Source organism: Dasypus novemcinctus, chromosome 6 (assembly GCF_030445035.2).
Source record: "Dasypus novemcinctus isolate mDasNov1 chromosome 6, mDasNov1.1.hap2, whole genome shotgun sequence".
Classification (NCBI taxonomy): Eukaryota; Metazoa; Chordata; class Mammalia; order Cingulata; family Dasypodidae; genus Dasypus; species Dasypus novemcinctus.
The window spans coordinates 80,805,833-80,825,778 of NC_080678.1; the positions used below are offsets into that span (position 1 = coordinate 80,805,833).

Genomic DNA, 19,946 nt, shown 5'->3' on the forward strand with positions numbered 1-19,946 from the left:
GCCGGGCCTGGAGAGGTTCGAGGCACTCTTCCCTGAATGGACAGACCCGCGGCCGAGGTGACCGTGGCGGGGGCCAGGGCTCGGGGGAGGGCCCAGCACAGCCGCTTTATCCACTTGACTTCCAGCCTGGCCAAAGCTTCCCAGGGCCCTGCTGGCCTGTTTGCGATCCTGAGTGCATAAGTGACCCCCGGGCTGAAGGATAGAGTCCAGCTGGGTCAGGAGTCAGGGTAGTGGGACTACAGGGATGCTGGCGGCCCCGTGGGTGGCCCGAACCAGGTCACAGGTTCTCTGGGGCAGGGGAGGCTGCAACAGAGGGAGCGCAGGGCTGCATGATCCAACCCGATGAGCTCATGAGGGCCCAGGCCCCTGGGAGCCAGGGAACCCCACTGGGACGGGAGCCAGAGGTGGCCAGGACGTAACCTCGGGTCCTTGGGCATGACCCTGACCCTGTGACTCCACCTTGGGAGGCAGCCCAGGGCCCTTCCTGCCGGCAGAGTGGGAGCTGCCTTCTACCAGAGAAGGTGCAAAGCCAGGCCTGGGCCCTCTTCCCACCCAGCCACCCTCCGTGTCACCGAGGAATAGAACCCTGGAGCACCTGACCCCTGTCACCCCACCCCTTTCTGGCCTGGCCTTGCTCAGACCACCCTTGAAACCCACCTCCGCCTGTCCCTGGGCCTAGCAGGTAGGTGGGGAGAACGTGGGAATGGGGACGTGTTGGGGGGGGGGGAGCTGTCCTGCCAAGCCCTGCCCCAGAGGACTAGGCAACGGGGCCGGGCCCAACCCCTCCTCCCGCTTCCTTCCTCCCCTCCGCACTGCCCACCACGGGGCCTCAAGGGGTTGCATCAGGGTGAGACGCCCGGGTCAGGAGGGAAGGCAGCCTTGCCCAAGGTGCTGGCATGAACCAGAAAGCCCAAGCACCGCTTCCTCAATGCCAGGCCAGGCAGGAAGGGCGCAGCCGAGAGGGCCTTGGGGGGCACTGCCGTCCTCCACACACCAGGGGCCAGAGCGGGTCAGACCCACCTTCCCCCAGCCAGGCTCGGGCCCGGCCTCCGAGCAGGAGGGGCCCCACGGGGACACTCTACTAGCTGCCCCCCCACACACCTCCCACTCCCAGGGGGCCTGAGAAGTGAGTCTGGAAAGTGTGTCCTCGACAAGGTCGGCACTCCCACCCCCCGCTGTGAGGCGGGAATCTGGCCCCTTCCTGCGAGGCCCAGCTCTTGCTGGCAGAGAAGTGAGTTCAGCAGGACCCAGTGTGGGCTCCGCACCCGGGGACACATCACAGGTGCGCCCAGGGCCCAGCAGACCCCCGCTAAGCACCCTCACCTTCCTTGACAATGGTCACTGCTCCAATAAGTGGCAGCCCCCAGCGCGAATTTTAAATGAAAAACCACATTATGGAGAAGGATGCCGAATCCACATGAACTTTCAAAGGTAATGCGAGCTATTTCAAAGCCATCATAATCCTGAGTCAAACACTTCAGGCTCTTCTCCCGGATTCTCTGCAAATGCCATCTCCATTCTTCGGTGGAAAAGTTTGAGAAATGTTAAAATCATGCATTTTCCCTCTCTGGGTGTTTGTATTTTAATAAAGGATTCGTGGAGACTCTAAGACTCAAAAGAATGCCTCCCAGATGGTGGGATTTTACTCCACGTGCTGAGTATAGAAGGTCCGAATCCCAGAATGGCTGGGCTGGAAGGGTCGTTAAAGATCAAGTTCTTTCATTAACAGACAGGAAAGGTCCAGAGAGGGCGCACCACCTGCCCAAGGGCACCCAGCTCCATTTCAAGGCTGCCAGCCCACCTGCTTTGGAAACAGTTTTCATCAGCCAGCCCCTAAGATGCAAGGCTGCAGCTCGGAGGAATCAGGGGCAGCGCCAGCCCTCCTGGGTCCAGATCCCCTGCCCACCTGTCCATCCTTCCACAAGTGGTTCCAGAAGTAGCCAGGTCTAAGGACAGAGTCGTACACACGTTTTCTATGTTCAGCTTTTTCTATCACCTGTTTTTTGTTCTCTTGCCTTGGCCATGACGTAATCACTTTCTCTCTACCCCAACATCTTGGCAGTTGTTATATCCTAGTTATTTTAATCTAAGTCACTAACTGTGGTCTGTATCAGTCAAGTTCCTGGCAGGAAATAGCACTCTCAGAAAGACCTCAGCCAAAGAGAGTTTAAAGGAGGGACCATTTTTACCAGGGACGATGCCCACTTCTCTCTCTTTCCTCCCCCGTCTTCCCATCGGCTAAGCCCATCAGGGAGCCCAGGTGAGGTAGCCTGCAGGGCACATCCCCCCCAGGTGTAGAAAGGCAGAGAAGGGAGGGGGCAGGGCAAGGGATGGAGAATACCACACCTGGCTAATTTCCTTGTTCCATTTCTCTACCCTGCTTGTGAAGTGCCACAGTCACCATTACTAATGGTTCTGGGTTATGATTGGCTGAATATTACTCGTGGTTCGATTGGCCCAAGCACCAGCCAGAGATGGCCAATCAAGGAGTGCTTGCTGCAGAAATTGTTCTTACCATGAAGTTGTGTTTTGTGAGTTTTGTTTTTCACAAACAAATCCTGAGAAATGGCCCCAAATCCAATGTCCAGCCCCTTAAAAATGCTGTAAATGTGTATTTCTCCCATGTACATGAACAAGGGGTGAAGCATAAGTACTTTGTTGGACTGAATGTTGCACATTCTCACCTCTTGTTGTCTGACACAAGGCCCAGGGCTAGTAAGACCCTGGGCCAGGCAAACCTGCAGGCTGGAGGTGCCTACTGGGGTTCAACGCTTATGCCAATTTCACTAGGTCACTGTGCGAAGAAGGGGCCTGAGGTGACAGTGCAGTGATTGATTAGTGATGTCTGCCATGGGCACAGGACAGAGGAGCAGTGGTGCAAGTGCCATCTTGGACCTAAACAGTTACCTAGCTTGGCTTTCAGTGGAGCCTCATGTGCTCTCCATCTCCTTTGGCCTGTGACTTCCCTCCCTCCTATCCTTTCTTCTCCCTCTCCCTCACTGGGTTGGATCATTCTGAGTGAGCTGAGCCTAGAACCTCCAGCTAGCTCCACCTCAACCCTTCTAGCCACCTGGCCAAGGAACCTGATCATGCTTCTGTCCACAGGCCACCACCCACGTGTATGTGACCATCCTGGACGAGAACGATAACACGCCCGTGTTCCAGCAGCCCCACTACGAGGTGTTGCTGGACGAGGGTCCAGACACAGTCAATGCCAGCCTCGTCACCATTCAGGCGCTCGATCTGGACGAGGGGCCTAATGGGACAGTCACCTACGCCATCGTCGCTGGCAACATCATCAACACCTTCCACATCAACAGACACACGGTCAGCGGCCAACAGCGGGTCCAGGGAGAGAGGCCGAGCCTCTCCAGGGATGGGTGGGCACCCAGTGACATCGTGGGGTGGGGAGTCAACAATAGAGCCCAGGAGGAAATGACTGGCCGGTGCCAGGAGGATGAAAAGGCCTGGTGGGGTGGGGTCTGGCCGAGAGGAGCAGGGATTCCCCATCGTGCTGGAGAAGGTCAGGGCCTAATGCCTGGATAACCAGAGGGTGCCTGAAGGAGCGTGTTCCCGAGGTGCCCAGGACCACCATCCACTGGCCCACCTGTCTCCTCCAGGGTGTTCTCACCGCGGCCAAGGAGCTGGACTACGAGATCAGCCACGGCCGCTACACTCTAATCGTCACTGCCACGGACCAGTGCCCCATCTTGTCCCACCGCCTCACCTCTACCACCACGGTGGGTGGGACACAACTCCAACTTGGGGGTGGGGGGAGGACCAGCCCAGAAAAGCTCTTCTGGGAGAAGTGGGGAGCGAAAGCTTGCATGACCAGGGAAAACTCCACGACTCACGCAAACTTGCTGTGTGACTTTGAAGGTGTCCCTGAACTTCTCTGTGTGGCTGCCTCTGTCGGACAGTACGACACCTGCCTTCCCCGCTCATGGGAAAAGCAGGAACTCTGCTCATACCGACAGAGGTTCACATGCCTGCTTCTCCACTTCCCCTCCGTGTGACCCTGGGGGAGTCACTCTCCTCCCTGAGCTTCCAATTCCTCATCTGTGAAAGGGGGGTAGTGAAAACTAGGGTTCAAGGTGTGGGAGGGGCGAAGGAGACCTGGCGACACGCGCGCCGCACAGCGATAAACAGATGCCCGCAGCCTCGCTGACGTGCACAGCGCGCCCACAGAGGGCTCTGGTGACAGCCCTCCGCCTCCCCTGGGCCCCGGGGCTGTTTCCGCCAAGGGTCCTGGGCCCCGCCCCGGGGCCGGCCGGGGTGGCCGAGCTGAGCCTGCACACCACGCAGGTGCTGGTGAGCGTGAACGACGTCAACGACAACGCGCCCACCTTCCCCCGGGACTACGAGGGGCCTTTCGACGTCACTGAGGGCCAGCCGGGGCCCCGAGTGTGGACCTTCCTGGCCCACGACCGGGACTCGGGCCCCAATGGGCAGGTGGAGTACAGCATCGTGGACGGCGACCCCCTGGGTGAGTGGCCTGCGCCTGGGGAGGGGACAGGTACGGCCCTAAGGGCCTCTCCCCCGCCGACTCAGAGAGGATAAGAAGGCACGCCGCAGGGCGGGCGGCCCCTCCGCTGTGTGATCTCGCTCTCTCTGGGCCTCGGTTTCCCCACCATCAAATGATGGACGTAATCTCCTCCCCACCCCGTCTTCAGAGGGATACGGTGAGAACACTCTGAAATCTGAGAACAGTTCATAGCCTCAGAGGCTCACAGACCCCTTTAAAAATCTGATAGAAAACACAGAGCTTCTGCCCGGAGAATGTGCTGCACAACTGGCACCGTTTTCCTCCTCAATTGCAGAGCAGGGTCAGCCCTAGCCAGAGCGATTTCTGAAGTCAGTTTGTACTCATTTCTATAGAATAGGAGTCCCAAACTCAATGGGGTCATTCGGGGAACATATGTGGGAGAAGAGGGGGTCTTAGAAGGGCAATAGGGAGTTGTGGGGACTGTGGCAGCCACAGTTCAGCTCCAGCCAATTGTAGCCTTGTGGAAATGAAGGCCATTTTTAAAGAAAAGCAGGAAATCCAACTCTTGGTGATGCCTGCAATATTTTAAGGATCATTCAGTAAGTATTTATTGAATATGTGCCCTGTGTGGGGTACTAGTCCAGGTCCTGAGAAATCAGAAGAGCACACAATACAGACACAGACCCTGCCCTCATAGAGTGTATGTAGGAGAACACAGGCAAAGACCTAACTGATTAAGTAGGGATGCAGGGTATTAGGGGGTGCTAAGAGCCTCAGAAAAAAATAAAGCCAAGCCAGGGGTGAGGAATGCGAGGGTGAAGGCTGCAATTTGGGGGTATTCAGGGAAGGCCTGTCCAAGGAGGTGATATTTTAGCCAAGACCTGAAGGAGGTGAGGACTGGGTCAGGTGGGCCTCTGGGGGAAGAGCATCCAGGCAGTGGGAACAGCAAGTGCAAAGGCCCAGAGGTGGGAGCACGCCTGGTGTATTCACAGAGAAGCCGCCAGCCCTCGTGGGCGGCGAGGACTTGAGAGAAGGGGGGGGCCCGGATGTTGTCAAGCCTTGAGGACCATGATGAGGACTCGGTCTTGGCTCTGAGGGACATGGGAGCCATAGAAGGGCTCTGAGCAGAGGAGGGGCGTGTGCTAGGTTTTTAACAGGACTATCCAGATCCTGGGCTGAGAACAGTCTAGGGGTTAAGGGGCTAAGCAGGGGAGCAGGTGGGTGCCGGTGGCAGTCACCCAGGCTTAAGGTGCTGCGCTGGGGCCAGCACGGTGGCACTGGAGGTGATGGGAGGTGGATGGCACTGGTCGATTTCAAGGGCAGAGCCAACAGGATTTGCAGAATTTGCTGACTGATCGGCTACGGGATGTGCGAGAAAGTCACATCCCATAGGCAGCTGGAAAGAGGCCTTGCCACTAACAGGTGGAAGCTTGTGGCAGGAGCAGGCTCAGAGGCAAGAGTGAAGGACTCCATTTGGACAGGTCAAGGTTGGGATGTCCAGTAGCGACAAGCTGGGAATTCAGGAGAGAGGTCTTGGCTGGACATAGGTGTCTGGGAGTTGTCTGCATAGAGGCTATACTTAAAGACACAAGACTGAAGGACAGCACCAAGGAAGTAGACAGAGAGGCCCATAATTAAGAGGCAGGAAAAAACACAAAACAGAACACTTTGACAGGGCCAGATCGGGAGCCTCTGCTGCTCAGAGCCGTGGTGGCTCACCCTGCTGTCACCTGCCACTCTTTCACGTCTCCAGAGGCTCCTCTCTGGCCCAAGGCTGTGCCTTCCTCTTCTGAGAGGCACTGAGCCAGGGATTCACCCTGCCATTCTCACGAGCACAGAGGTTCTGCTGCTTCTGGAGAGCCCCTGCTTCGATGCAGGTGGACGCCAGGGCCTGGCCGGGAAGGCAGCTGCCCTTAAAGGACCACGCTCTGCGCACCAGCTCCCCGGGGCACGGCTCACTCCTGCGCCCTGGCGAAAGGAAGAGCGGCCCGTGCTGTGGGCTTCCCAAGTCGTGGACAAAGCCTCCTGGGTTCAGTGCACGCACGGTCAGGAGTCGGCTATAGGAGAGCCCAAGAGGCGGACTTCCCGAGGGAGTGAGAGAGGCCGGGGCGGTCCCCCAGCCTGACCCTGGACTGGGGCTCCCTCTCGGCAGGAAGGAAGAACTGATGCCTACAGCCCAAAGGTAACCCGGGAGTCACCGGGCACCACCCACATTTCAAAAGTGAGAAACAAAGACCAGCGGTCTGCTGCAGTCAGCTTGCTCAGGCCACGAGACGCATTCCACGCAGCTCTTCCCAGGGTCAGTTTGGGTTCAAGCTATCCTGTTGGTAACCTGAAAAAATCAACAGAGGCTACAAATCGGGGCTTTGCCCTGGAGAGCTGGTCAACCGCACACGACTGGGTGGAGCAGATCCTCAAGGCCCCCCGGCTGGAGGGTCATCTTCCACAGCTGCAGCCGGACCCTGGAGGGGACGCCTATCAGGGGAGACATTAGGGACGGCTGGGCGCTTGCCAGCCCCAGTAAGCAGCAAGGACGAGAACGTGGTCAAAGAACAGATGGGAAACAGGCCAACCCCCTTCGGCCCCTCCGGCCCCACCCCACGGCCCCAGCTCAGGGCCCCAGCGGTCCCTTCTTGTAAGGCCCCTGACGAGACCCCTGTCTTAGGGGTCCTGCCTGAGTCCTCTTTAGGATTCCCCAATCGATGCCAAGAGCTGCCATGGACCCAGCACTCACAAGGGAGACCAGGCTTTGACCATTTCCAGCACAACCCTGCTCTTCCTTAGCCCCGTTTTCGGGAAGTCGAGGCGCAGTAGCGTGCCCAGCGGCACACAGGATTGCAGAACAGTGCAGACCTAGGCAGGACGGAACCCTGAGCCTCTGCCTCCCACCTCTGGTGTCTGGGAGGGGCGGCAGGAGGGGGCGGTTCAGGCGCCTGGGCACTCCGGTGAGGGAGCACAGCGAGGAGCTCAGGGCCTTCGGCAGCCCACGCTGCGCATCTTGGAGCTGACCTTCTGGGCGTGTGGCCTGGGCCCAGCCCCGGCGCCGCTCAGGCTTGCCCCTGGAGCCTTCAGGAATTCCTTCCCGTCCCTCAGGGGCGTGGCAGTGCTCCCCCCCTCCCCCCAGCTTTGGAAAAAGGGCAGGAAGCCCTCTGTAGGCACACGGCCAGGGGCTGACACCAGGCTGGGAACCCCCTAGAAAGGGAATCCCCAGTTCTCTAGAGATTAAATTTCAGGGTCAGGAAATCCCACTTCAAGCAGCATCCAGACCTCTAGGTAGGGGCCTGGGAGCAGAGGGGCTGGTGGGAAATCTCAGCTGCAGGGGGACTCAGGGGAGGGGCTGTTCTGTAAATCAGAGCAGGAGGATCTGGGGGTGGGGAGCAGGGGCGTGGGATGTGATGAGGCAGGCAGAGAAGAGCACTGGGGAGCTGGGGTCTCTGACCTGGCTCTGCCCTTTGTGCTGTGTGTCCTTGGGCAAGTCAATGCCCCACTCTGGGCCTCATTTTCCCCAAGTGTCTAAGGGGAAAGTAACTTCCTCCCTTTTTGCTGTTCCTGGGAGAGAGAGCATTCTCCCAGGCCTGTAGGCAGCCCCTTTTTCCTCAGGCTTCCCCCCATCCCTTTCTCACCTCCCTCCCTCTTCCTCTTGCCAGAGCCTCACCTCCTTAATCTCTCCACTCCAACTGGACTCCCACTTGCTTCTCTGGTTTCCTTCCCCTCTGCCACTTCCCCTCCTCATTCTCATCTGTGCCTCCTGTACCTCCTGCCCTTGTCAACTCTGAGTGCAAGTACCACGAGATGAAGTAGGCCAAGACCCAGGGCCCTGGGTTCGAATTCTGACTCTGTCATTAACTTGTTGTGGGATCCCTTCCCTGGACCCGTTTAATTTTCCCCATTTGGACTTGACGGTCTCTAAGTCCTTTCCGGCTCAGTCTGAGAATCCAAGGTTCTTGTTCTCAGACCTCCCCAGGTATCTAGCTGCTTTGCCAAGGCCAGGACAAGCACTGCAGCCAAAGGGCCAAGCTGAGGCGTCTCAGAAATGCTGGAGAAAGGAAGTCAGGGCAGACTCGGGCCAAGGCCTGGGAGAACTCTGCACTCCAAACACGTTCACCGGGGGATGAGCGGAGGCGCAGCGGGCACCGCCCAGCCCTCCCTCCCTGCTGCTCCGTCCCGCCGAGTGCTGGCAAGCTGTCACCACCAAGGCAGTCCCTCCTGGCAGGCTCTGCCCTTCCCCGACATCTTCTTTAACAAGACCTGGTGTCCAAGAGGAACCGCACGTACAAAGTGTCTGACACCTTCCGCAACCAACTTCTGCCCAACGGTGGCTGGAAAGAGAGCACCTGTGTGGACAGGGAGCCCCCACTTTTTCAACTTCACCATCTCACCCAGGCTCAGCCCTGGCCTGCCTGTCTACAGGCGGGCGCCCAGGTGCAGGAGGCCGTCGGGTCTGGCATCGCAGGCTCCACAGGGGCGGAAGCAGCCCCCGCCCACCCCAGCCCCACCCTGCACCCGTAGCCGCAATGTGCTCCTCTCGCTCCTGCACTTCCCAGCCCTTGGCAGGTCCCATGAGGGTCTGCACCTGGGGACCCTGGAGGGACCGCGGGGACCCTGGAGGGACCGCTGGGCCCCTCCCCTGGCGAGTAAGGCCCGCGTGAGGAGGCAGGGAGAGGCCTGGGCTCCCCGAGCTCCTGGCCGTGCCCGGCTAACTCGGGCCTCTCCTGGGCTGCACCCCAGGGGAGTTTTTGATCTCTCCCGTGGAGGGCGTGCTGCGGGTCCGGAAGGACGTGGAGCTGGACCGGGAGACCATTGCCTTCTACAATCTGACCATCTGTGCTCGCGACAGGGGAGTGCCCCCGCTCAGCTCCACGGTGAGTCCGGGGGGCCCCATCTTCTGGCTTCACCTCCCTGTGCCCCACGCTCTCCACAGAGACCCCACCGCCAGCCAGGCCGCCTGTCCTCCTGTATGCGCGACCTCCCTTGTGCCCAGAGAGGACACGGGCTGCTCTGGAGCCGGCGCAGGCCCTCGCGGCCCCTCGCAGGCCCCCAGTGCCCCTGGCCTCGCCTCGGGGAGGCTGGCCCAGGGCTCCTCGGAGGCCGCTCCCCTCCAGCACCCAGTCCCTGCCCCGTTACTTTCCCTTCCCCACCCCTCCCTCTGCCCCTCCTCGGCCTCCTGACCTTCTCAGCTTCCCTCTTCATCCTCGTTCCATCCTCTCTTGCCTTTCTGATTGTCATTTTCTTCACCTTCCCCTCTTCTCCACGGCTAGCTCCCCCTCTTCTCCCTCAGCTGCCCCCCGCTCCGCCGTCCTGCTCCATCTCACCCGCCACCTCCTCTTTCGACTTGGCCGCCGCATCCGCCGTCCCCTCCTCCCCCTTCTCCCCTGCGCCCTTCCTCCCCCCCCCCGCCCCTCACCACGCCCCCCTCCCTCTGCTCCCACGGGCCCCCAGATGCTGGTGGGGATCCGCGTGCTGGACATCAACGACAACGACCCCGTGCTGCTCAACCTGCCCAAGAACGTCACCATCAGCGAGGGCAGCCCCGTCGCCAGCGTCGTCACCCGCGTCCTGGCCAGCGACGCCGACAGCGGCTGCAACGCGCTGCTCACCTTCAACATCACCGCGGGCAACCGCCAGCGCGCCTTCTCCATCAACGCCACGGTAGCGCCCGGGGGGGCTCGGGGGGCTTCCTGAAAGAGAGGGCTCTGCGCTGGAGGCTTTCTCCTGCCTCTCCCCAGGCTCTTCTGTCCGTTTTCTCAGGGGACAAGCCCCCCTCCAGGGGCCGAGGGAGCCTCTGAAGGAAGCCTGGGATCTCCAAGGTCCCCAGCTGGGCCGCCCCGGGGACCCACCCCGAGGCACGTCACTCCTGAGGCTTGCCTCGGGCGAGAAGTGCCCCGGCAGTCTTGGCTTGGTCTCTTGGAGTGTCGCCAAGCTGCCGACATGAAGGGCCATCAGGGGGCATGTCCCGGATGTGCCCTGATGGGGCATCGGTGGGCCACTCCCACCCTGGCGAGACCCCGCCGGCCCCTGCCTGATCTTCTAGGCCCTCTTGGGCAAGTGGGGAAGGAACTTACAACCACGCTGGGCCGTCAGCAGAGCAGCTGGGCACCTGTAGGCCAGAGCCTGAGGAGGGGACAGGTCGCTGCCTGCTCATGGCCTCCCATCCCAGACAGGGATCGTCACCGTGAACCGGCCCCTGGACCGCGAGCGGATCCCGGAGTACAAGCTGACCATTTCCGTGAAGGACAACCCCGAGAACCCACGCATAGCCAGGAGGGTGAGGCTGGAGGGCCCGGGTGGGAGCAGGCCAGGGTGACGGGGGGTCCCGGGGATCACCTGCACAGCGTTTGGAGTCAGCACGGGCCGGGTTCAGATCCCAGTTCTGCCATCGCTAGGTATGGCCTTGGCGAGTGAACTTCTCCTAGCCTCCATTTTCTCTTCTGCGAAATGAAGATAACCCCTACTTCAAAGCTGTGGAGGGGCTTGAAGGAGGCAATTTATACAGAGTGCCCAACACAGTGCACGGCAAACACCCCCAAAATGCCAGCTCTCGTTATCCTCGCCAACCCCCCCGTACCTGGGCACGCGTCTCAGTAATGCTGCGTGTGGTCATGCCCTCACAAACACATCCCCTGAGGTCCTGAAAGGACCGCGTCTGCCAGGTGACCTTCCCCTCAAATGCTGAAGACACCAACTCCTTCTGTGAGGAGAAGGTGGGTGTGGCAAAGCAGACAAGCCCAGGGAGTGGGTGCAGAGCTCAGTGGTTGGGTGCCTGCTTCGTATGTATGAGATCCTGGGTTCAATCCCTGGTACCTCCTTTAAAAAACAACAATGCAGACAAGCTCCTCAGGGGTCAGCTCCCTCTACAGCCCATGAGGTCTGGGGCTGGCAGTCCCTGCTCATCTCAGTTCGCTTCCTGTGTGGCTCGGCCAAGACACTGTCCTTTCTGGGCCTGTTTCCCCATCTCTATAGGAGAATTCAGGCTGGAGATTCCCATAAGCCACTTGCCTCTCCTGTTCTGTGTGCCTCTCCCTTCCCTCCTGCTCTTGCTTCCGCCCCCTTTTACCCTCTGTTTTTTGCTCGGTCTTGCTCTCGCTTTCCCCTTCCTTTGCTTTAGGGACCAGAGTCACCCAGGAAGCAGCAGCGTTGAGTGGTGGGACTTGGAGACTTGGGTTCCCGCCTCCCCTCCACCACGTGGCTTCAAATAGCTGCTCCGCCACGCCCACCCCAGGCCTTGGTTTCCTCATCTCTAAAATGGGGGTGACGCCTGGGGGAGGCCCCGGGAGCTTCCCAGGCAGGAGGAATGTGGGCGTGACCACAGAGGCCTAGAGAGCAGCCCTGGGGTGAGAGCTGGGGGTGAGCTCAGCAGGGTGTCAGGGGACCCCAAGGCTCCGGAAAGTGGGGCCCTCCCCCACCTGGAGGAGATGGGACAGGACTACATACCACACACACACCTCTGAAGGAGGCCAGGCTGCTCGACGCAGGCCCCCGGCAGAAGGGACGACTGAGGCCACCCTGTGAGCAGAGCAGGGACGGAGCCCGGCTCCCTGGAGCCCAGCAGCACCAGCCTCTGAGCCCTGACCCCCACGGGGCGCTTGGCCAGAGCGGGGCCTCCAGCCTGCCTCCTCCCCCACACCCACAGGACTTTGACTTGCTGCTGATCTTTCTTGCCGACGAGAATGACAACCACCCCCTCTTTACGGAGAGCACCTACCAGGCGGAGGTGATGGAGAACTCTCCCGCCGGTAGGTGCCGGGCCCGCGTGGAGCCCCTGCCGTGCCAGGCACCACTGGGCACCTCTGGGCCTCTGGTGCCCGAGGACCTCCTTGTGCCCGATGGGGGCCCAGCCTCATCATGTGCCTGAACGCGGACCCTCCTGGGTGCAGAAGGGTGCCGAGGGGGCAGAGGGACGCGGCTCTGAGTGGCTGGTGGGCTGGGGCTGCCAGGCCTCTTAGGGGCCACCGGAGGGGCCATGGGTCTGGTTGGGCCCGACTGTGGTCCCTGGTCCCCAAGGAGGTCAGGACTCTGTGCTCCCTGCACCCCAGGAGCTCAGCCCACCTGGAGGCTTCTGGGACCATCTGGCTGTGACCGGAGGTGGGGGCCGGGGGTCCTTGGCCAGGCCAGGGTAGCTCTTTCCTCACACGTACCAACCAGTCTCACCTCCCTCCAAAGGGACAGAGTCTTCTCTTTAATACCCACCCCCACGGGGTCCCCACTCCTCCTCAGTCTCCCCACCCCCTGAAGCCCGGAGAGAGATGAGCTGAGAAGCTCCTGGTCCCTGGCTGGGTGTCCTCTCCACGTGAGCTCAACTCCTCAGCCTTCCCGTGCACACGCCGACAGGTGCACCAGCGTGAGCCCACATCACACAGGCACACACGGGCCCGTGGGTGCCCACGAGGGCAGAGGCAGACAAGCACCCATCCAGGGGACTCTCACACCTGCGAGTGTGCCCCCGGGTGTGCTTGGGCCGCGTGTACACAGAGCCCCGCACACGTGTGTGTTCCCGGTCACGGGCAGGCGCACACCTGCAGACAGAGCGTGGGGTCCCCGCGTGCGTGGGCGGCCTGGGCTGGATGCGCACAGCCAGACAGGGCGCACGCACGGGGAGGGGACGTCAGGGAGCCCCCAGACCCTCCCGCGGAGTGGCCCGCCTCAAAGGCTGCTGGGAAGGCCGGCGCGGCTCCGCCGCCGGAGGGGCTTGCTCACGCTCTTGTGTTTTCTCCCCAGCAGGGCTTTGAGGCCGCTCCGCAGGCGCCTGCGTTCAGTCTGCCAAGGCGGCCGCGCCCCCCCTCCCCGGGGCTCGCCCCCGCCCGCCCCCCCTCCCCTCTCATCCATCCTCAGCCATGGCTCACGGGGCGGGCGGGGGGAGGGCGGGGCCGCGGCGGCCCCGCAGTGACGCCCTCTCCCCCTGGCCAGGGACCCCCGTCACAGTGCTCAACGGGCCCATCCTGGCCCTGGACGCGGACCTCGACATCTACGCCGTGGTGACCTACCAACTGCTGGGCACCCAGAGTGGCCTCTTCGACATCGACAACGGCACGGGTGAGCCCTCTGCACCGCCCAGACCCCCAGTCTGGCTCCGAGCCCTCCCCGGGCCCCCTGCCCCCTAGGCGCCGCCCAGGCTCTCCATGGAGATGCCATTTCTCGCTGCGCGGAGCCCCCCATCTGGCAGCTGGATCAGGCCACCGGGGGGGACAGGCAGGAGAACCCAGGGGGAACCCTGGACGGGCCTGATGTGCACAAACCTCAGCCTAGGCAGAGCCCGGCACCCCTCCATCTCCCCACACCCAGCCAGAGTCTGGGGCCTCTAGTGTGCCAGCAGCAGCCAAAGCCACACCAGAGACCATGTCACATCAGTCTGTGCAGGAGACTGATTTGGCAACAGGTAACAAAAAGGAGAAATACGCCAGCGCATCTCTCAATGGAGCGGGCGACTCCTGTCTGGTCACATCCCAGGCAGGATCTCAGGGACTACAGAGGGCAGCTGGGAAGGGAGACCCCAGGACACGCCATGGTTGCAGAGCGCCTGGCACGGGGAGGCTCTGGCTAAATATTGGCTGTCCAGCCTGTGGGGGAAGAAAGTCCTCGAGCTGCTTCCTCTGGACCTCTTCCCCTGCCGTGCCCCGCCTTCCTCCGTCCCCTGTCGGCTCTCACTCTGTCTCCACTGCACCCTTTTCTTTGTGTCTCCCCGGCTGGTGGCCCTGGGGGCCAGGTGTGGTGACAGTGAGGTCAGGTGTCATCATTGACCGGGAGGCCTTCTCGCCCCCCATCCTGGAGCTGCTGCTGCTGGCTGAGGACATCGGGCTGCTCAACGGCACGGCCGACCTGCTCATCACCATCCTGGACGACAATGACAACTGGCCCACGTTTAGCCCTGCTGCCCTCACCGTCCACCTGCTGGAGAACTGCCCACCAGGTAGGTAGGGGACAGGCCACAGGCCCCCCAGCTAGGAGCTGGTAGTGGTTGGTGGGGAGTGGAGCTGAATTCACTCTCCGGTGGGACAAAAGACGGGCATAGGGAGCAGTGAAGAGACTTGGAGGTCAGGACGCCCCGCTCTTCCCCTCACTAACCTTCTCTGATCCTCGCGTCTTATCTTTAAAATGAGTCACTAAGATGTGTTCCATCCGCGTTCCTGGATGGAAAGACCAACCATTTTAAAATCAAAAGAGCAGGAGCGGATTTGGCTCAAGCGGTTGAACGTCTAGTTCCCACATGGGAGGTCCTGGGTTCGAATCCTGATGTGTTCTAAAAAGCAAACAACAAGCAAACAAGTGAAAAACCAACTCAGGGGAGCCAACGTGGCTCAGTGGTTGAGCTCCAGCTTCCCACACATGAGGTCCCAGGTTCAATCCCCAGTTCCTGGTACCTCAAAAAAAAAATAGAATCAATGTGATTACCATCAAAATCAAAATATGACCTGGGATGTAAATTTGATTCTAAAGGTTGTCTGGGAGCCTAAGAAAATTTTGAAAAGAAGTTTAGTAAAGATGGATTTCCTTACCAGGTATTCAAACATATTACAAAACTACAATATTTTAAACCATTTGATATGAGTACAAGATTTTTCAGTGAAGTAGCCCAGTAACAGATGCTGATAAATTAGCCAATGTAATATTAAGTGATAAAGGAAACTATGAAACCATGAGGAAAATTATTTAGTGTGTAAAAAAAAACTGTTAATATTTACTATAGATTCTCATCCCATATCAGACAACAAAATAAACCCCAGATGCATTATAAAGAAAATATAAAAGTGGAAAACATTAAAAATAAAAGAAGCAGGAAGTGGATGTGGCTCAAGTGATAGAGCCTCCGCCTACCATATGGGAGGACCTGGGTTCGATCCCTGGGGCTTCCTGGTGAAAAAGAAGAAGAGAAAGCGTACCTGCACAGTGAGCCAGTGCCCGTGTGGTGAGCCAGTGCCCCACGCAAGTGAGTCACACAGCAAGATAAAGACGCTTGAAAAGAATGACAAGGGGAGAGTCAAGGTGAAGCACAGCAGAAACCAGCACAATTGACAGGGAACCTCTCTCTGCATCAGAGGTCTCCAGGATTGAATCCCAGTGAATTCTAGAGGAGAGAAAATGAGAGGAGAGGACAACACAGCAAAAACAGCAGGGCAGGGCAGGAGGAGGGGAAGGGGGAGAATTAATTAATTTTAAAAATTTTTTTAAGTTAATGAATCTCTTTTAAAAAATAAATAAAAGAAGAAAATTTACATGAATATTTGATTTTGTGGACAAGAAGTTTCTAAGCATAAAATAAATAAATCAAATCATAAAGGGAAAAGTATTAAATTTTGGTGCATACAAATTTAAACTTCTTTACATCAAACAATTATAACCAGCATTAAAAAGCAAAAAAAGGGAAGCAGACTTGGCCCCATGGATAAGGCGTCCGTCTACCACATGGAAGGTCCGCGGTTCAAAGCCCGGGCCCCCTTGACCCGTGTGGAGCTGGCCCATGCGCAGTGCTGATGCGCACAAGGAATACCGTGCCACGCAGGGGTATCCCTGCATAGGCGACCCCCACGCGCAAGGAGTGCATCCCATAAGGAGAGCCGCCCAGCATGAAAGAAAGTTCAGCTTGTCCAGGAATGGCGCCATACACACGGAGAGCTGACACAGCAAGATGACACTGCAAAAAGAGACACAGATTCCCGGTACTGCTGACAAGAATGCAGGTGGACATAGAAGAACACACACCAAATGGACACAGAAAGCAAACAACTGGGGGGGGGAGAAGGGGAGGGGAGAGAAATAAATCTTTAAAATAAAAAAATTAAAGAAATAAAAAAGGTATCACACACCCAGTGGAATAGATTAGTTTACAAAGATAATCTTTCTTTTTTGGGATTCACAAAAATAATCTCAAACTGTCACAAAGCGTGTTGGTATGATTTTTAGAAGACATTCTGGAATTATGTATTACAGGCTTTTTCTTAGCAATTCCACTTTTGGAGATTTGTACTGAGATACAAATAAAATTTATGCACAGATACATTAATTACAGCAACATCCGTGATAGTGAAAAATAAGAGAAATTATATTCAACAGCAGACATGGTTAAATAAATTATAGTTCATCCTTATAATGGAATATTAATTAACCATTAAAATGAATTTCCAAAACAGTTTAAATTTATAATTCAGACAAAACAGGTTAAAAACCTTTAAAACCATGTATGACCCAAATTTTGTAGAAAGATATGTGTACAGAAAAAAGAATGTCTAATAGTGGTTATTGCTAGCATACGCAATTACACATGGCTTTTGTTTCCATGCTTTCATTTTGCTATCAATCCATGTTTTCGCTAGGGAACTTGTACTATTTTATTATTTGGGAAAAAGGTTTCAGTTTGTTTGTTGGTTGGTTGGTTGGTAACTGAAGGTCTTTTCCACCCTGACATGATAATGGTTCTTCTAAGTGTGGTTTCAGACAGGAACTATCTCTGGCATCAGATAACTGTGAAATCACCCACTGAGCAGGTGGAACATTTTCTTAGGGCACCAGCGAAGTCAGGGCACTGAAAAATGACATTTGAAAGAAACTGATATTTGACATTTCAGTAAATATCAGTGTAGTCCATCATCACGGGGAAATTCAGAATTGGTTGAACTCGCACACTGATTTTGTGGTTTATTCTTGTTTGTATCTTGAGCTATCTTTTTTTTAGGGCTTACAGTTTCTAAAGGTTTAGATCCTGGATGCTCTAGGAATCCGGTGCTAGGACCATTCTCGAGGAACTTTCAAACCTAGTGTTCTATGTGACTTTGAGGAAAATCCAGTTGGTGAAGGGTAATGCCCAGCCTTGAAATGCCAAGGCCGCAGGACAGCTCTGGGAAGTGACCACTGGGGAATGCTCAGCCTCTCCCCGTTCCCGCCCCCACAGGATTCTCCGTCCTTCAAGTCACAGCTACAGACGAGGACAGCGGCCTCAACGGGGAGCTGGTCTACCGAATAGAAGCCGGGGCTCAGGACCGCTTCCTGATCCACCCGGTCACCGGCGTCATCTGCGTCGGCAACGCCACCATCGACAGGGAGGAGCAGGACTCCTACAGGCTGACAGTGGTGGCTACCGACCGGGGCACTGCCCCTCTCTCGGGCACAGCCGTCATCACCATCCTCATCGATGACATCAATGACTCCCGCCCCGAGTTCATCAACCCCATCCAGACGGTGAGCGTGCTGGAGTCGGCCGAGCCAGGCACTGTCATTGCCAACGTCACCGCGATCGACCGTGACCTCAGCCCAAAGCTGGAGTACCGCATCATCGGCATCGTGGCCAAGGACGACACTGACCGCCTGGTGCCCGACCAAGAGGAAGCCTTTGCAGTGAATATCAACACAGGTACAAGGGCTGCTCCCCACCCAGCCCCTCTCTCCTGTCCCCCTGTTCCAGTCTCCTTGTCCTCTGCCTTCTTTGTTCCCCTCCCTTCTTTCTTCTTCTTTCTCTTTCTTGGCAACTCCCTTTCCCTCTGCGGCTCCTCTGTCCACTCACTTCCTTCCCTTGTTGACAGCATATCCTTCCCTCTCTTTTCCATCTCTCCCCTTGTCCTCCTGTCTGCTTTCTCTTCCTCCTGTTTCCCCCTCTCCTTTCTGATTATCTCACCCTGCCAGGGTGGTATGAGTCCATCTCACCACACTCTTGCCAGCATTGAATATTATAAAATTTTCAAGTTTGTAATTTTATAGAAAAACGGTACCTTGCTTTAATATGTATTTCCTTAACAACTAGGAAGTTGAACTCTTTCTTCAAATGCATACTGGCAATTTAAATCTCCTGTGAAGTATGTTTGTTCCCTTAATGATTTTTTGCACTATCCCAAAACAAACAGAACCATGGTTTATCTTTCACAATTTATGCAGTTGATTTTATGAAATGTTGATTGTTTTGTCATTTCTCCAAAATGTCAGTGTTTTTGCTCCTCTCGGGAATTAGCAAGGGGAGTGACTGCCCTTCTAACTAACTAACATGGTTATGACAAAATGCCAACAACCGTCGGTTATCAGAAACCTAGGGTAAAACAGCAACGAGGTGATCAGCAGACATTAGAATGCTGGACAACAATGGGGACAATGTGGGGACGTTGGAAGTCTCATGCACAGGTGTAGGTGTTGAGATTGACTTCACCACTGAGAGCATACCAAGTACACCCATTCCCTATGATCCAGCAATTCTGCTTCCGGGTATATGTCTCCCCAGAATTCTCAGGTCAATAGTGGAGCACATGAGGGTGTTCACTGATGTGATGATGATGATGGTGATGATGATGATGGGGAGCTGGCGGCCTCCCAGGTGTCCATGCTAGGACATTGGAGAAGAAAATGTGGTGGGTGCACAGCTTGGTGTACTTATACTGGAAGAGTGAGAAATAGCATGAGATATATACCAAAAACCATTTGGAAAAAAATGTAAAATATATGCCAAACAATGCACAATTTTCAGGAACACTCTCAAATAAAAAGCACACTTCAAGGCATTACCATGATTGCCCAAAGAGGAGAAGGGAAGGGTATGGAAATAAAAAGGAACAGACACCGACATAAAACAAGAGCGGTGCAGGTGATCATGGTGTGCAATGAAAACAAATATGATAAACGCAATCTGCACCTGAGGCCCAAAGGAAAAACAAAGAAAGAAAAACTGTGAGCACTAGAGAGGTTAGACTGAAGCAGCCACGTCCCAGATTAGCAAAATTCCCAGACGTCGCTGGTTGTTCAGGACCATGGAGAGCTTCTCTGAGCCCCTGCCCACTTTCAGGCCCACTGATGCCTCTCTCACTTTTCTCCTTTCTGTTCCCTCTAACTCCCACTGACTCTTCTCTCTATTTTTCTTTCCAGTGTCTTCTCTGCTCCCTCTTCCTCATGCTCTCCCCTCCTCCTTTGCTCTCGGCTTCCCTCCCTTTTCTTCTTGCCAGAGCCTCAGCTCCCTGATCTCTTCACTCCAATTGGGCTCCCCCCTGCTCTCCTGGTTTCCCTCCCCTCGCCACCCGTCCCAGCTCTGGCCTCTCCCTGCCCACCTCCTTCCATAACCAGCTCTGAGCCCCCACCGTGCCCCATGCCCCGCTGCACGCCTCCCCGCTGCACCCTGAACGAACTAACGTTAACCCTCTTCTCTCTTCCTCACGGCTGGCAGGCCCACAGGTTTGAGCTCTGTTTCTCTGTCACTTCCCACCTCATCTCTTCTCTGCTTCACCCCATTGCCTCCCGCCATGTCCACCGCACCCCACCCCCTCCCCGCCCTGTGGGGCCTGGGCCAAGGCCGCGGCCCAGCCTTTGCAGACTGAATGCAGCCGCCCTCTCCCCATCCTCGCTCCCCAGCCTGGGGGACGGGGAGCGAGAGTAGGAAGAGGAGGAGGAGGAGGAGGCGGCAGCCCAGGGTAAGTGACCGCCCCGCGGCCGGGGACTCGCAGAGCACAGAAGCCCAGCGGGGGGTGGGGGGCCCCGCCGAGGGTGAAGGAGTCCCAGA

At 57.1% G+C, this 19,946-nt stretch overlaps 1 protein-coding gene across 2 annotated transcripts in view; it reads left to right on the forward strand.

The window, feature by feature from the left end:
* Nucleotides 1-19,946, forward strand: part of CDH23 (cadherin related 23) — a 438,368-nt gene that overhangs the window by 401,162 nt on the left and 17,260 nt on the right. For both annotated transcript variants that reach the window (XM_058298988.2, XM_071215845.1), the window contains 10 exons: nt 3,106-3,327; nt 3,621-3,740; nt 4,306-4,486; nt 9,215-9,348; nt 9,926-10,135; nt 10,644-10,751; nt 12,117-12,219; nt 13,391-13,516; nt 14,187-14,390; nt 17,367-17,825. In XM_058298988.2, coding sequence (XP_058154971.1) covers nt 3,106-3,327; nt 3,621-3,740; nt 4,306-4,486; nt 9,215-9,348; nt 9,926-10,135; nt 10,644-10,751; nt 12,117-12,219; nt 13,391-13,516; nt 14,187-14,390; nt 17,367-17,825 — 1,867 coding nt within the window. The remainder of the gene's footprint in view (nt 1-3,105; nt 3,328-3,620; nt 3,741-4,305; nt 4,487-9,214; nt 9,349-9,925; nt 10,136-10,643; nt 10,752-12,116; nt 12,220-13,390; nt 13,517-14,186; nt 14,391-17,366; nt 17,826-19,946) is intronic.